Source organism: Vipera ursinii (assembly GCF_947247035.1).
Source record: "Vipera ursinii genome assembly, chromosome: 7".
Lineage (NCBI taxonomy): Eukaryota > Metazoa > Chordata > Lepidosauria > Squamata > Viperidae > Vipera > Vipera ursinii.
Genome location: NC_139521.1, coordinates 68,098,781 through 68,114,444, shown reverse-complemented (window position 1 = coordinate 68,114,444; position 15,664 = coordinate 68,098,781). Strand labels below are relative to the sequence as shown.

At 40.3% G+C, this 15,664-nt stretch overlaps 1 protein-coding gene across 4 annotated transcripts; it reads right to left on the bottom strand.

The window, feature by feature from the left end:
* Window positions 1-1,487: 1,487 nt before the first annotated feature.
* On the bottom strand, window positions 1,488-14,965 carry HNRNPD (heterogeneous nuclear ribonucleoprotein D). 4 transcript variants are annotated; one of them, XR_014493034.1, is made up of 10 exons: window positions 14,499-14,551; window positions 10,681-10,775; window positions 9,924-10,092; window positions 9,522-9,683; window positions 7,952-8,083; window positions 6,925-7,024; window positions 5,843-5,989; window positions 3,080-3,177; window positions 2,655-2,761; window positions 1,488-1,833 (listed from the first exon to the last, which is right to left on the bottom strand). XR_014493034.1 is itself a non-coding variant. In XM_083367331.1 (8 exons), the coding sequence occupies exons 1-7, from the start codon at window positions 14,720-14,722 to the stop codon at window positions 3,110-3,112; spliced, it is 1,002 nt and encodes a 333-aa protein (XP_083223457.1). In that variant the 5' UTR covers window positions 14,723-14,965; the 3' UTR covers window positions 1,488-1,833; window positions 3,080-3,109. The 4 variants fall into 4 exon arrangements, 1 of the variants encoding a protein (XP_083223457.1); XR_014493035.1 differs by lacking the exon at window positions 14,499-14,551 and adding an exon at window positions 13,339-13,905; XR_014493033.1 differs by lacking the exon at window positions 10,681-10,775 and having other exon boundaries at window positions 14,499-14,965.
* Window positions 14,966-15,664: the final 699 nt, after the last annotated feature.

The following is a 15,664-nucleotide window of genomic DNA, read 5'->3' as shown; positions in this document are numbered from 1 at the left end:
GAACGTTTAAACCTAGTGTACAAAGCTGTATGAAGTACAAATATTTATGTTGAAACCCTATTTTTATATATAAACTGCTCAGTTTCACCCATTAATAAAGCAGCTCATGCTCCATCTTCTATTTGGAAGAGTACTTTCTTGCAAAGTGACAGGCTATTAGGTCTAAATAGAATCCTTATACCAAAAAAACTGAACAGAATTTCTTATTCTATTCAATCTAAGAAGTGACTTTCTCAATTAGAATAGGAGAGAGACATCCAAATAGAATTAGTTTTTTTAGTTCTAGCCGCCCCCCCCCTTCGCGGATTAAATTAAGCTCTTGGTATTTTTCTCAAGAATACTCTATTATTTGTTAACTAGCATCCATTAAGTCACAATCAGCTTTTCTGGAATTTGGAAACACCAATGAGCTTTCAAGGATGTTGAGAAGAACTTATATATAGGATTATCTACCCCCACTTTCTAATAGGAAGTCTTTTACTTCAGCTGCATTCCCATGCTTTTCAATGTTTGAATCTCCAAAAACAGAATACGTGTAGCAGTGACGTGATGCAGCATATGGTGGCCTCTGTGTTCTAGATAGTGCAAACCAGAATGAAATCCTATATAATCTTTCTTACTTTCTACCAACGGAAATCAAATTTTAAAAATTGTTCAGATCGTAGATGTGCTCCTGGTGCCCGTACTGTGAAGTTTTAACCATTTATCACTAGTTGAATAAAAGGGGTGTGGTGGCTCTGTGGTTAAAACGGAGGCATGATGATCGGCAAGCCCGAGTTCGAGACCTGGGTATTGCTTGGCAGGGTGAGCTCCCGCCATTTGCTCCAGCTCCTGCCCACCTAGAAGTTCGAAAGCATATAAAAATGCAAGTAGATAAATTGGTGGGAGCTCAAGTGGGGATAAGAGAGACAGCCCCCATTGGGCATCCCCTGGCAACAGTGACATCATTAGCCAAGACCTGGAACCAGTTGCCTGTGGAGCTTAGGACTGCCCCCGACCTTCGTTCCTTTCGCCAGGACCTGAAGACCTGGCTCTTTGAGCTTTCCGGCCAGGACTGAGAATTTTAATTTGTAATTTTATTTAATTGGGTTTTAATTGGACTTTAATAGGGGTTTTATTTTATTCAAGGACTAAATTTAATTATTTTAATTATTCTTAACTTTTGTAATGTGTATTGTTATTTTAAATTCCTTGTGAACCGCCCTGAGTCCTACGGGAGAAGGGCGGTATATAAGTCCAATAAACATAAGCATAAACATAAACCTCTCGACCCCAAGGCGCTTTGGTGGCTGCTTCTGGATCCTGCTGGCTGCTGAACATCTATTGTCTCCAGTGCAGTGGACTCCCCGTTTTCTGTACATCATCATACGCTAAACAAATAAATAATAAGTAGTTGGATACCACCTTTCATGAACGACAAAAAAAACCTCAGTCAAATTTCCAATAATTTTCTCAGTTCCTAAGGGGGGAAAAAAATCCAATACACATTTATACAAAAAGATTTTATTTAAAAAACCAGTAAGACGCTACTACATCATGACACTGTCACACTGGACTTTAAAACACAAGACCTGCTCTACAATACTGGGAACAAAATGGGAGCGGGGCGTTAAATCAAATTGATTCTTAAAGTGTAGCAATTAAAAAACGTAAGACGGTGAAACAATTCTGTTGCCAAGAGAGTGCAATCAAACGTCAGAGGGACCCCAACATCTTACTTTCACAATTCAGTGACGTGATACAATTTTTTTTTAATTTTAGTTTGACCGCGGTTAGCGGGCAGCCTGAGCCGCCTCAAAATGAATCTTCCAGTGGAGAATACTGCTTGTCCACCTAGAGAGAAAGAAAGGCAAGTCAGTTTGGGAAGAGCAACGAGGTAGCCAAAATTTACAAAAACGTGTTTAGACAGCCCTATTTCCCACTACGTAAATATTGTGTCCACATTAATCAAATGTGCTTTTTATATTAAAGCTGAACAGGAGAGTCCATGAGCTGGAGAGCCACATGTGCACCACGGTTTGAAAAAGGATCTTTCCACATCTGAAATGGCTCAAGAAATATTTAATTCCACAAAATGCCATAAAGCATCTCCGCGTACCTTTAATCCTCAACCACCCCTAGGTAGCCGTTAAGGGAGATTTAAGTGACTATTCTGGCCCAAGACCTCTGTTAAAGGCTTATTCTGGGCAGCTACACAGCACTATTTGTCCATTAAGAGGAAGGCAATGAGGAAAAAGAGTTAATAGTCTACTATAAGTAGCAAATAGGGGTGTGTGAATCTATAGATATAGATCTATATCTATGTATATATTGAAAAGTTAGAGAAGTTGTCACAACAGGACTTCAGCTCAAGAACATCTTGCAATTACTGCTACAACAGTGTCTACAAAAATGGGAAAAGCAAGCATTAAAATAGATTAATGAAATATAAAATTAATACTGGAAAATCCAGAGACAAGCTGTATCCTTAGAAGAACAAACAGTTAAAATTATTCAGTAAGCTGACGTATTTTAACCATTACTGGGCCTGTAAAAAATGCATTAAAATTATATTACGAGGAGTTTTGTTTTACAAGCAAAGAAATAAGTGAAGGCAAAGCTTGAAGTATCCATTTTATTATAATGCTGATACAGGATGTTGGAAGAGACCATACCAAACGGCAGCATTCGAGAGCGTGAGCATCTCGTACCCTGTCCGCATTGAGCGGGCCTGTGAGAATCGGGAAGTCAGCGCGACACAGGGCCTGCAAGGAAGTTCCCGCTGGCGGGTACAAACAAGGTATAATATCAGAGTTAGTAGGCAATACTAGTTCGCGGCAATTCCTTAATTTGTACCCATTAGCAGTACTTTACCTGTTAAAATTTATTGACTTGTTAATTTTATAGGGCAAATGGTTAAAAGCTTAAGAGGACGTGTGTTACTTATCTTCAAAGTCATTATGTTACATTACGGTAAGCACTTCTGGGTGCTGTAAAATTTTAAAACATTATTACAATATTTTACACAAAGTTTTTGAGAAAACTACTATTAATTAACGAAGTTAGAATTAGAATGCAGCTTTGCAAATGCGGGACATACCTGTCTGCAATAGTCTGCAAACGGAATAATTTAGTACGGTTTGTAGCTGTTTTGATGGCCCCCTCGCCGAGATACCTTCCCATAACCACTCTGTGGATCTAAACAAAAGGTTCAGGTGTAAGGCTCAAAAGACTAAAGAAGCTATTGCAAAACATCCATTTCCTTTGTAAAAGGTCAGGAAAACCAAGAAAACCTCCACATATATTAAAATTGCAAATGTATATAAAACAGGTATAAATCTAATTTATTAAACAATTATCTGCCAAAATAAAAATCAGATGATCACATTTTTAAAAAAAAAATATATACTCTCTAGGAATCTTCCAGAAGCAGGTAGTAATAATAATGGGAGAAGGCTGAGTCTTAATTATTTCATCATATAGAAGAGCCTTGGTGGAGCAGTGGGCTAATGCCTCCTTAAGTAACACCAGCTGCCTGCAATTAGTGCAGGTTCAAGTCCCACCAGGCTCAAGGTTGACTCAGCCTTCAATCCTTCTGAGGTAGGTAAAATGAGGACCCAGATTGTTGGGGGCAATTAAGCTGACTTTGTAATAATGCCGCTGGGGGGGGGGGGGGACGAAAGCCCTAATAAGCAGGCATATACATAGAATGAAGGCTATTGCTAAGCACATTGATTTGTGCTTTAGATTGTAAGCCGCCCTGAGTCTTCGGAGAAGGGCAGGATATAAATGGGATTTAAAAAAACAAATCTGCTAAAACATTAATGATACACTTGATTAGCACCACATTCTGCTAAACAATCATCTGTTAGAAAGTCCACAATTTTCTACAGCAGGGGTGTCAAACTGTGTGTCACGAGAAAACCACGCCCATCCCATTGCCAGCAATGGGGAAAAAGTTCCGATACGTTGAGCGACGTCATGTGACATCACGAGTTTGACACGTCTGTTCTACAGGTATCTTTCGAAATGCCTGTTATGTACTCTGTAAAGGACACTGCCCATTACTCTAGCTTCAAGTTATATTGACTTATGAGCAGGTATACCAACTTCTTGTCCAAGCTGGCATGTTTCTCCAATCTTTTCAGGTGTTCCTTAGCAATTTTTGTGCAAGATACTGCAAAGATGCAAAGAGCAATACATAAAAAGGAAGAGAAAGAATTAAAAGCACTGTGGGGGGCCTCTAGTGTCGATATATCTTAATAATGGCTCTGCAACAAGAAGCAACTGAAGGCTCAAAAGTTCTTCAGAACGAACTATAGGATTCCACTAGAAATTGAGAGTTTTCATTTTCTGGGACAGATTTTTTTTCTAAAACGGGGTCCAATATTTTCTGCTCAGATTTTCAACTGCTCGTAGAAAAGAACGTTCCATCTTTTGAAAAGCCGATCACTACAAGCACAATAGCTTTGCCGTTATTTTAAATAGCAGCAAAATTGCATAATATTCTGTATAGGTAGCCCTCAACTTCAAGAGTTTCTTCAGTGCGTGTTCGAAGTTACTACGGCACTGAAAAGAGGAACATGGCTGTTCTTCATACGATCCTTGCAGCATCCCCATGGTCAGGTGATCAAAATACAGATGCTTGGCAGCTGACTCATATTTATGCTAGTTGCAGTGTCCCAGGATCATGTAATCACCTTTTGAGACCTTCTGACAGGCAAAGTCAATGGGGAAACCAGATTCACTTGTGTTACTAACTTAATAACTGCAGTGATTCACTTGACAACTGTGGCAAGAAAGGTCATAAAATGGGCAAAATCTGCTTAACAAATATATCTCACTTAGCAACAGAAATCTTGGGCTCAATTGTGGTTATAAGACTAGGGGGGCCCTCGCCCAGGTTCGCCTGGTGCGTCAGTTGCGGCCCTATCTAGACCGGGATGCCTTGCGCACAGTCACTCATGCACTTGTGACCTCCCGTTTGGACTACTGCAATGCTCTCTACATGGGGCTGCCCTTGAGGACTACTTGGAGGCTCCAGCTGGTGCAGAATGCAGCCGCGCAAGTGGTGGTGGGGGCTTCCCGATACTCCCATGTAACACCTCTACTCCGTGAGCTGCATTGGCTTCCGGTTGTCCTCCGGGTAAGATTCAAGGTGCTGGTTACGACCTATAAAGCCCTAAATGGCATGGGTCCGGGTTACTTACGGGAGCACCTGCTGCCGGCATCAACTTCCCTTCGTCCAGTGCGCTCCCACAGAGAGGGCCTCCTCAGGGTGCCGTCGGTCAAAGAGTGTCGACTGGCGGCCCCCAGGGGGAGGGCGTTCTCTGTGGGTGTGCCAGACCTTTGGAACCGTTTACCGGTGGAGCTCCGGACGGCTCCCGACCTTCGCTCCTTCCGACGTGACCTAAAAACATATTTATTTGAACAAGCCGGCCTGGTCTGATGGGTTTAGGGGTATTTTAACATTTTGTATTAATGTATTTAATTGGGCTATTGTATTTAATATTTCTTTTAATTTTTATGTATTGTATTTTATTGTATTGCCCTGTACACCACCCTGAGTCCTTTGGGAAAAGGGCGGTATAAAAATTATTATTATTATTATTATTATTATTATTATTATTATTATTATTATTATTATTATTATTATTATTATTATTATTATTATTATATGGAATAGCTCCTTTTAGATGACCTATGTCCAGAAAGTTTTGGGCAGACGGGAGAGGAGCACGTGGAAAAGCTGAGAAGTGAGAAGAACCTGATTTATAGTTGACCCAGAATGCTTTGGCAGAACTGTTTCCCCTTCTATTCACACCTCCGTGGTACATCAAGATAAATTTTGCTGTATACGTACTACTATAATCTCCATATCCATAATAGTTATTGTAGCCAGTGTAATCATAGCCTCCATAGCCTCCATAGCCTTGACTGTTGTATCCATAGTTGCCATAGCCCTGATTCCAATAATTACTGTATCCTGGGTTCCAGCTTTGACTGGAGCCTACAACAAAATTAGAGCAAGAAAAGGAAATCAAGCCTAAGCTTTGGATATTCGATAACTGCATTCAAGCAAACTGGCCCTTCCAAAACAGTAGCTTGTTTCCAAAATTATACGAGCATAAATTTGTATATTGCACAAACTTTATGCTAACGATGTTTATGCCATGCACCCTTCAGTTCAGGTACTAAATAACATGGCAAAAGATACCAAATCAAAGTTGCCATCCAAGCAGAAAATTCCAGCCACCTTTGTTGAAGCAAGCTGCCTCTCACTTTTTAAAAAAAAAAAAAAAAGAAAGAAAAGGTATTAAAAAGAGAAAATGGAAACACCTCAGCAATCTTCCTCTTGCTACCTTTTCCCCGTGTTATTATGGAGGGAGGGGTAAGCAGGGGGTAGAGAAGCCTCGTCTCCCAGCAGGCTAGAAGGGGGAGGGGGGACGAACTTTGAGCCCAACTCTTTCTTGTCTGGGTTCAGACAACACGCACGGGAGAAATGCAGATAAAGGGACACCATATTATTGCTTCTGATCCCGGCTAAGGCATTTCTCTCATTGACCTAATTTTACGCAGGCATGGTTTTTCACATCACGCTTAACTATTAAAACGCTGTACAAAAACAATCCATGCGTTTTAATTTCAGGCAAGCCAATGAGGGTGTTTTTTTTTATGGTGCTGCTGCAGGAGCAGCAGCTAGATCACGTTGTGCCACACGTGTGGATGTGTTACATAACTTTCCCAACTGTTCAAAATTATCTCCCTCCAACAGTTCTTTCTGAAATTTGAAAAAGAACGGCACACAAATTAATGTCTGCATTCTAAACACAAAGCCAGTGGCTGGATTTTAACTTTGGTGAAAAATTGAAAAGAACCGTGAAACTCAAAACTCTCAGGCATCTGGAAAAAGACTGGCAGTTTTTTTTAATTGCAGAAGCCTACCTCCACCACGGCCACGGGCTCTTCCAGAAAATCCGCCTCGAGTCCCCCACTGCTGTTGCTGCTGATACTGCTCTTTTGACATTGCTACTTTTATTTCGCACTGAAACATTTAAAAAAAAAAAGTCAACTGAATATTTCGATATTTTTGTGAAGCGTTATTTAGTCCACATTATCATTGTTACCTATGACATTAATGCTTCTACGATCACTGGGCAAGGCAAAGCAACATATTCATCATATGATTTGTCAATATAAAATGCAAATTTAACAATAATAAAAAACGGTTTAGCATCACATCACAGGTTCTCTCAAAATACCTTGGTAACAAGAATTAATGAGACAATATTTACCAGGTTTAATGTTTTTGTAATTGGCAAAACCTTATTAAACGTTTGCTTTTGAAATTAACTTAATTTCACCAAGTAATACATGATCCAATACTGTTACTGGGGGGAAAATTGTAAAAGCAAGAAAACACCATTAGTAAAAATAATGATAACCCATCATCATATACTTCAGAAGAATCTTTTTGAAATTACTATCACAATTAATAAACTATATCAAATCAAAAGCAGTTAGAAAACCGGTGACTCTTATTGAAACAAAAAATTAGACCACATAACACAAACACACATACACACCCAGAAACATACACAAAATAATGTAACCTATGGCATAAATGTTGCAGCACATAGCCTCCCATATTAATTTTTCCAGTTCTGCAAAATGTGCAATTTCTTTCAACTCTACCAACTCATTGTTATATAGATTAAACAAAGATGAAAGGACTGTGTGTGATTAATCACAAATAATGATTCCAAATATTTGTTCACCAGAGGATTTTTGAGAAGCATGCAAAAGATGCATCACACTTGTTACAAGTGTAGCTTCATCCAAGGAATCCACACCAGCCTGTCCATTTGTGTTCTCTCCTGTCTATACTTCAATCTTCAAAGCACTGACCTGAACAAAACCAGGATTCGCTTTCTAAAAAGAAGGCGTTTTGGAATCATAGCTTGAAACATACTTTACTAAGACCAACGTTATGATATTTTTTCTCCATGATTTTCTTCACTGGTTCTTCATCTTTGAAAGTAATGAAGCAAAATCCTCTGCGCTTATTGGTTTTGTTGTCCATAGGAAGTTCTATTGATTCCACCTGATCAATATACCAAATGAGATTGATAAAAATCAGTTATTCTGTAGTCTAAATTATTATAAAGCTTAACAGTTATTTATTATTTAATAATGTTAAGCAACTATTATACTAAATAATCTGAAGAAACTAGTTCATGTTAGTCCATTTATTGAGTTAGATGTTTATACTGCTGATCATATATGGATTTGTATTTATTTACAAAAGTATACATAAAACTGGTAATTACAAAAATCAATATAAAATACAGCTCAGCATCTTGATAAATCGGTATGTCTACACACTCACTAAGAAAAATTAGCTCTTAAGAGTTTATAGTTCTTTCACTTTTTACAGAAAAGATGCCTGAAATTTTACCCATCTCTGCAAAACTTACTACTTACATTTAATTTGAAATGCTCTGTCCATATAATAGAACTGCTTCTACAATAAAATGAATGCAATTCCCCTCTCCATTTAAACTCAGTGCTAAAACACCTGTTGATTTTAGTGAAGCTGGCATTACTTTACAACTCCAGAAATGATCACCAATACAAACACGGCATTCTAATCCAGGGGTGTCAAACTGCCGGCCCACAGGCCGGATGCGTCACGTGGAAGCCGCGCCCACCCCATTGCCAGCAATGGAGAAAAAGCTCCGATACGTCGTGCGACGTCACGTGTCTGTTCTAATCAGTTACAGATCAATGCTGAAATTGACTTCTGGGGAAAAAAGTAAGGAATTCCAAGAAGTACTTGGTTTATGATAACTTAAGATTCCAGGTATTATAAACTCTATGCACTTGTGCCCTCTAATTAAAGACAAGATTAAAACAGATATTTGCATGAGCAACTGTGAGTCAAATAAACTGGTCAAACCAACACCCAAACCAAATACAAGTAGTCCTCGACTTGCAACAGTTCATTCAGTGACCGTTTGAAGTTATAAAGGCACTGAAAAAAGTGACATGATCATTTTTCACACTTATGACCTCATCCATATTGTCACATGATCAAAATTCAGATGCTTGACAACTGACACATATTTCTGAAAGCTGCAGTGTCCTTGGGTCACATGAAATTAAATTATTATTATTATTATTATTATTATTATTATTATTATTATTATTATTATTATTATTATTATTATTATTATCATCATCATTATCATCATCACGGTTTGCAACCTTCTGACAAGCAAAGTCAATGGGGGAAGCCAGATTCACTGAGCAACTGGGTTACTAACTTAACAATGGCAGTGATTCACTTAACAACTGTTGCAAGAAAGGTCATAAAATGTGGCAAAATTCACTTCACAACTATCTCGCTTAGCAACAGAAACTTTGGGCTCAATTGCGGTCATAAGTTGAGGACTACTTTCTTTTCTTCTTCAGGAGCATGTTATACAATTATCTAAATAATTAAGAATTCTTTAACCAAGATACGAAAACAATTAACTCACCTCACCAAAACCTCCAAAATACTCCCTTATTTTCTCTTCCGGCGTATCTGGTGACAAGCCACCCACAAAAATCTTTTTCACTGGTTCTTTTGTTTTCATTGCTTTAGCTCTTTTAGGATCAATCACTTTGCCATTCAGTTTGTGTTCTTTCTGATCCATGACCTGAAAGCAATTTTTTTTTTTAAGAAAAGCTTTACAAAATAAAACATATTAAATTTTTATGACTATAACGCAACAAACCCTTACCTTACAATTTGTGCTCTCTCGAAATTAACAGAACCTCAAGAACTTGCACATTATTTCCACTATTTATTTTGTTTATTAAACTTATATGCCACCCATCTCGCCTGGAGACAGCTCTAGGCAGCCTGTCTAATTTGAAAAAAATAAAAACAAACTTACCTTTTCCACACTCTCAGATTCTTTGAACAGCACAAAGCCAAAGCCTCTCGACCGCCCTGTAATTGGGTCTAACTTCAGGGTGCAATCTACAACTTCACCAAATTTTGTGAAGTAATCCTTAAGATCCTTCTTTGTAGTATCCCAGCTAAGGCCACCGATGAACATTTTTCTGTAGACATAATTGAGTTTCAAGCTGTAAATTATCAACGCTATACTTTCACTTACCAGCGTATGTCACAAGTACACCCAACTTGCCTTTAAGGTTCCAAGATTACAAATATGTTCAAAAACAAACCAAATTCATGTTCACAATCACCTTCTGTCACCTAACGCACTAGAAAAATGAAGTGTCTCCAGAATTTATTCCTTATGTTAATATTTAAGAGAAATAGAATCTGGCAAAGGCCACATACACACACACACACAAACCCCACTGATTTTAATCAATGAATCATGGGAGGAGGTGATTCAAACCAAAGATCTTATTTTTCAAAAACTGCTCTAGCTAAAAGGCTGGTCTGCAGATGGAAACTGCATGACAAGAGAAAATCAGGAAAAGAAAAGCCCAATACAAGTAGCCTAAACCTAACTGCTGTCAATCAGTCCGAAAGACTCTCTCAGAAGAGGTTACACACATAGCAAAGTTAATCGAAACGCTGTCCTAACGGCAAACACCCCTTCCTTCCTCCATGCTGCCGACAGTTCAAGCTAACACCCACTCAGTAGCCTAAAATACTTCCCACAGCTATACGCTTACCTACACAAGATAAAGTAGGGCTGCCACCTTGGCATGGAAGTGACCACACAACTGGCTGGCTCTGCTTACATGTCACATCCAAGGCTGCTTTTACTCTATTGCAACAAAACAAAGCGATGGGGTGTCTTAGATCTTACTGCAAACACAAGTTTTTGTTTGAATGCATATCAATGACAAAATCTGCAGCAAATTTAAAAATACTGGTGATGGTATGTTGGCTTCAGTCTCTTGATTTTGAAAGTGAACATATCTTTGTTGCTGTGAGCACTGCATACACTGCATACTGTATACTGCACATGACACAGAATCTACTAATCAATCATTATGTATTGTCAAGTTTTCAGAACTCACTCTCATGAATTATCTTTATAGCTCCATATGCTACCGCAAGGAAAATTTTCATGTAATCTTTTATCTATTTATATTTCTTATTTCTAAACCACCCAATCTCCCTCAGAGATTTTTACACTGATATTACTCCTGTAAATCTTTGCCATATAAAATACCTAACAGCAATTTCCAAAATGATAAGTATAGACATGTTCAGCCACTCCCTGCATTGCAATTCCAGACAAAGAAATTTATAATCTGGAAATGGTACCACACGTACATTTCCCAGACAGGCCAAAATGTAGGGAAATGTGAAGATATAAATACTGAAGAAAAAAAATGATAATTATCTCTACGTCAAAAGAGCATATTGAAGCCTCACTTCTCTTCCAAGCCAACGCCATGGAATTTTATCTTGAGTTTGCACCTTATACTTTAGCACTTGCTTACAGCATGTGATGAAATGCAAATGTTGATAGAACACCTCATATTTGGGCTGAATTTCTGCATGGAATAATTAACTCATTTTCAGAAGTAGTCATGCAAAAGGAACCAGCTGACGCATATTTAAGTTAAAATAAATAAGCACATTTATTAGATAAATATGCATCATTACAATAGTTCAAAAATAGATTGGACAACCATTTGATTGGGATAGTATAAGACTCCTGCCTTGAGTATGGGTTAGACCAGAAGAACTTCCAGTGCTATGATTCTATGAATCAAAAGCAGATAATTAGATGTATGTTGTAAAATAGGGACACATAACTATATGTGGCCACTGAAGCATCCCACAAAATTAAAATTTGGGACTTCTGATGAAGGCTTGGGGATTTAAGTAGAGAAACCATGACAAAAAAAATCAGCTTAAAGAGAGGAGGAAACCAAGAGATAAAATTAGTATCTTAAGCCTGTGCAAGGCTTAAGATCTTGCAACTATTAAAACCCATTCCCAATTTTTTTAAAAAAATTATCCTAACCTATTCTAATATCATAACATCTCCAGCCATATCCTTGTGGCTCTAGAGGCCAAACAATGTTGTCTGCTCTCCAAAACCTTCACTAACTATACGTTTGCTAAAGACTTGGGGGAAAAATATCCAAGTGACAAATGTGCTAAGCAAGATATTGGTCTGCTTTATGTTAACAGTTCCACATTGAACAAAAATAGATTCTTCCTCTTTAAGGTAATCAATGTGTTTATTACTTAACTATTTAAATATTTTTTCAAACACCCAAAAAAACCCTGATGCAAAACTGATGCACCATGACAGACCTGTCTATTCCAAATAAAACATGCAAATCATATGTAATACCTGAACTGCTTTTTAAAATAATGTACTAGTTTTGGTTGCATTAAAAGGTTTTTCCACAACAACTTTAAAGTTATAACAGGCTAAAGTGGAAAAAAATAACTCAAACACAGCCAATTTTTATCACTAAAGATTAGGGTTCTGCTAACAATTTTTAAAACTGAAAAAGTTTGAAATCCTCTGTTTTAGGCAATCAAATCTATATACTCCACTGCATACAAAATACAAAGCTTTCTTCTCACAAATACCTGGATACCCTCCAGATATTTAATAGCCAACCATGTCAACCACAAAATCAAAAGGATCGGCAATAGGGTCTATGAGGCTGCTTATGTCAATTACTTTCCTGTACTCATTAATCATTATTTCACTTTAAAAGGACATTCAAATTCAATGCCCAAGCCCAAAACAAACTTTTCAGATTGTTATCCCGAAATGAAGAAAAAATCTATACAAATTCTCTGGTGCTACAACCTAGCACTATTTCCCACAATACATTTTTGTAGCTGTATACATGGCACTTTAACAACAAAACAGGATTGTTGTTAAGTTTTCATCCTGCAGGTTCTTTCCAACTATTTCACTCTTGAAATTCACGTTACTGGGCAGGGGAGAAGGCATATGAAATAATACAGGTAGCCATCGACTTACAACCACAACTGAGCCCAAAATTTAAGCTGCTAAACAAGACACTTGTTAAATGAGTTTGGGCTGATTTCACAATCTGTCTTGCCACAGTTGTTAATTGAATCATTGCAGCTGTTAAATCAGTCACATGGTTGTAAAGCGATCCTGGCTTCCCTGTTGACTTTGCTTGTCACAAGAGGTGATCACATGACCCTGGGACCCTGCAACCATCATAAATATGAGTCAGTTGTCAATGCCTGAATTTTAAGCACACCACCAGGGGGGGGGGCTGCCGTCATGTGTGAAAAATGGTCCTAAGTCACTTTTTTTTCAGAGATATTGTAAGTCTAAACAGTCACTAAATGATCTGCTGTAAGCAGAGGACTACCTGTAATAATGGTGTTGTCCTAAGCCAGACCACAAGCCAGTGATTTCGACTAGTTCTTCCCACCTCCACTAGGATGGCCGGGCGGGAGAAGTGGGTCACGAGAAGTGGGTCACGAACGTGGCTGTCTAAAACAGGGATCCAAAGCAATCCCTTCGGAATAGCTATGGAGATTTGCAGTCATCCAGGTCACGGTTGCCCCAAAGGTGCTTTTTCAGGATTCAACTGGACTTTTTTTTCTTTTTCTTTTCTCTTTGAAGACGTTTCGCTTCTTCAGCTCTGACTAGATCAGGGGTAGGCAACCTCGGCTCTTTTATGACTCATGGACTTCAACTGGCTCAGGAATTCTGGGAGTTGAAGTCCATGAGTCATAAAAGAGCCGAGGTTGCCTACCCCTGGACTAGATGGTGGGGAATGGAAGGATTTATACTCCTTGCAGACAGCTGGTCATTTGCATTCTTTTAGACTTTAGTTTAGAGACTGGTTGAGGCCACTTGGAGGCTTCTTCGTATCCTCAGGGTCACCTGAGTAGTGGATTTATACTGACCAGCTGTCTGCAAGGAATATAAACCCTTCCAATCCACCCACCCACCCCCCACCCCCCAAACATCCAGTCAGAGCTGAAGAAGTTTCTTGGATGAGAAGCGGAACAGTCTTCAGGGGAAAACAAGAAAGTCCAGTTGCCTCCTGAAAAGAAAAAAAAAAAGCACCTTTGGGACAAGCCCTTCGGAAGTTTCGACCCTTCCACAGCCGGCGATGCCCGACCGCCCCGCGCCTCAGCCGCCCGAGTTCAGCGCGCTTTTCTTCCAAGGTTCCCTCGGAGATGGGGAGGGGGAGAAGGGCCGGGTTACGGGGGGCGGAGGAGGGAAGGGAGAGGAAGGAAGGAAGGAAGGAAGGAAGAGAGGAAGGAAGGAAGGAAGGAAGGAAGGAAGGAAGGAAGGAAGGAAGGAAGGAAGGAAGGAAGGAAGGAAGGAAGGAAGGAAGGAAGGAAGAGGAAGGAAGGAAGGAAGGAAGGAAGCGGCGACGGCGCGTTTCCTGCAAGAGGCGATCGCCTCCCATCGCCGCCGTCTCCTCGGGCCGCCCGTTCAGCTCCTGCGCCTCGCGGAGACCGAAATTGGTGGATATTGGGGGGGGGGAGGAAGGAAAGGAGGCCGCCCGCTTACCCTTCATCCTCCTCGTTCTTGCTCGCGTCGATTTTGGCTCCCTCCGATTCGCTTGAGCCGCCGCCGCCGCCGCCTCCTCCTCCTCCTCCGCCGCCGCCTTCTCCTCCACCACCCTCGGCCCCTTCCGTGCCGTCTCCGCCGGGGGCCACGATCCCTTCGAGCTGCTCGGTCTCTTCCGAAGCCTCCGCCATGGCTTCATCTCCGGCGAACTGCTCGTCCGACATGAGTGTGTGTGCCTATTCCTGCGTGTGTTGGGGGGGGGGGCGCGCTGTAGAGACTCGGTCTCGAACGAGGAGAGAAATAGACGGCCGCTGAAAGGGAAAAATCGGGTTCCTCGGGGAGGGAAGCGGAGCTCCGGCTACGGGGAGAAACAGGCTCCCCCCCCCCCCCTTTATTTCCTTCTTTCTCGCACTTTTAATGGCGCCGCCTCGTTGACTCCGATCTAAAATGGCTGACGGGAAGAATGCGACGGCGCGGTCACGTGAGCGAGAGCCGCTCTGCCCCCCCCCCCTCGTTTCCTGGCGCGCATTTCCTCCCCGGGTGCAATCACCGAGGCAGGTTGCTAGAGCGGAGCTCCTTTCGCGCCACGCTCGAGCAATGCGGCCTTGGCGCTTCCAACTCTCGTTTCCTTACCCCCTCTCTCTACTGCGGCGTTCCTCGACCTTGAAAATTTGTACGGTGGATGTGAGGAAATCTGAGAATTGCAGTCCGCTCATCTTTTTTTTTAAAAAAAAAATTGCCACGGTTGGAAAAAAAACGAATCCTCGAGACGTTAAAAATGGGGGATTTGCAGCCGTAAAGCGTTGCCATTGTGTGACTGCACCGTTAGACGCCAGAAAATCGCTCCTGCGCTGCAAAACACAAGCCATCTTTCCAACTCACTACTTAGGCAGCCACATTACAACATTTTATATTTTGTTTCTGTCATCTGCTTTTACCCACTCCTAGAAAATTGATAAAAACCCAAGCTTCGGTATATCAATCTTCTAGCGGAGTGGGTAGAACAGCAATGACCCAAAAACGCTTCCAATAAAAAATAAAATAAAAATATTACTGTGAACTGCCAGGCAGATAAAATTTCCCGACTGGGAACTGAAGAAATTAAAATCCTGCAACTTGGGTTTTCTTAAAAATCATTGCCACATCCCTCACCATGAATAGCGTTA

Bases quoted from the DNA above. Each gene is read 5' to 3' on its own strand.
- HNRNPD (XM_083367331.1), bottom strand. From the start codon at position 14,722: ATGTCGGACGAGCAGTTCGCCGGAGATGAAGCCATGGCGGAGGCTTCG. The intron at 8,084-9,521 runs GTGAGTTAATTG...TATATTGATCAG, and splicing joins ATTTTGGAGGTTTTGGTGAG to GTGGAATCAATAGAACTTCC. The intron at 7,025-7,951 runs GTATGTTTCAAG...TAAATGTTTCAG, and splicing joins ATAACGTTGGTCTTAGTAAA to TGCGAAATAAAAGTAGCAAT.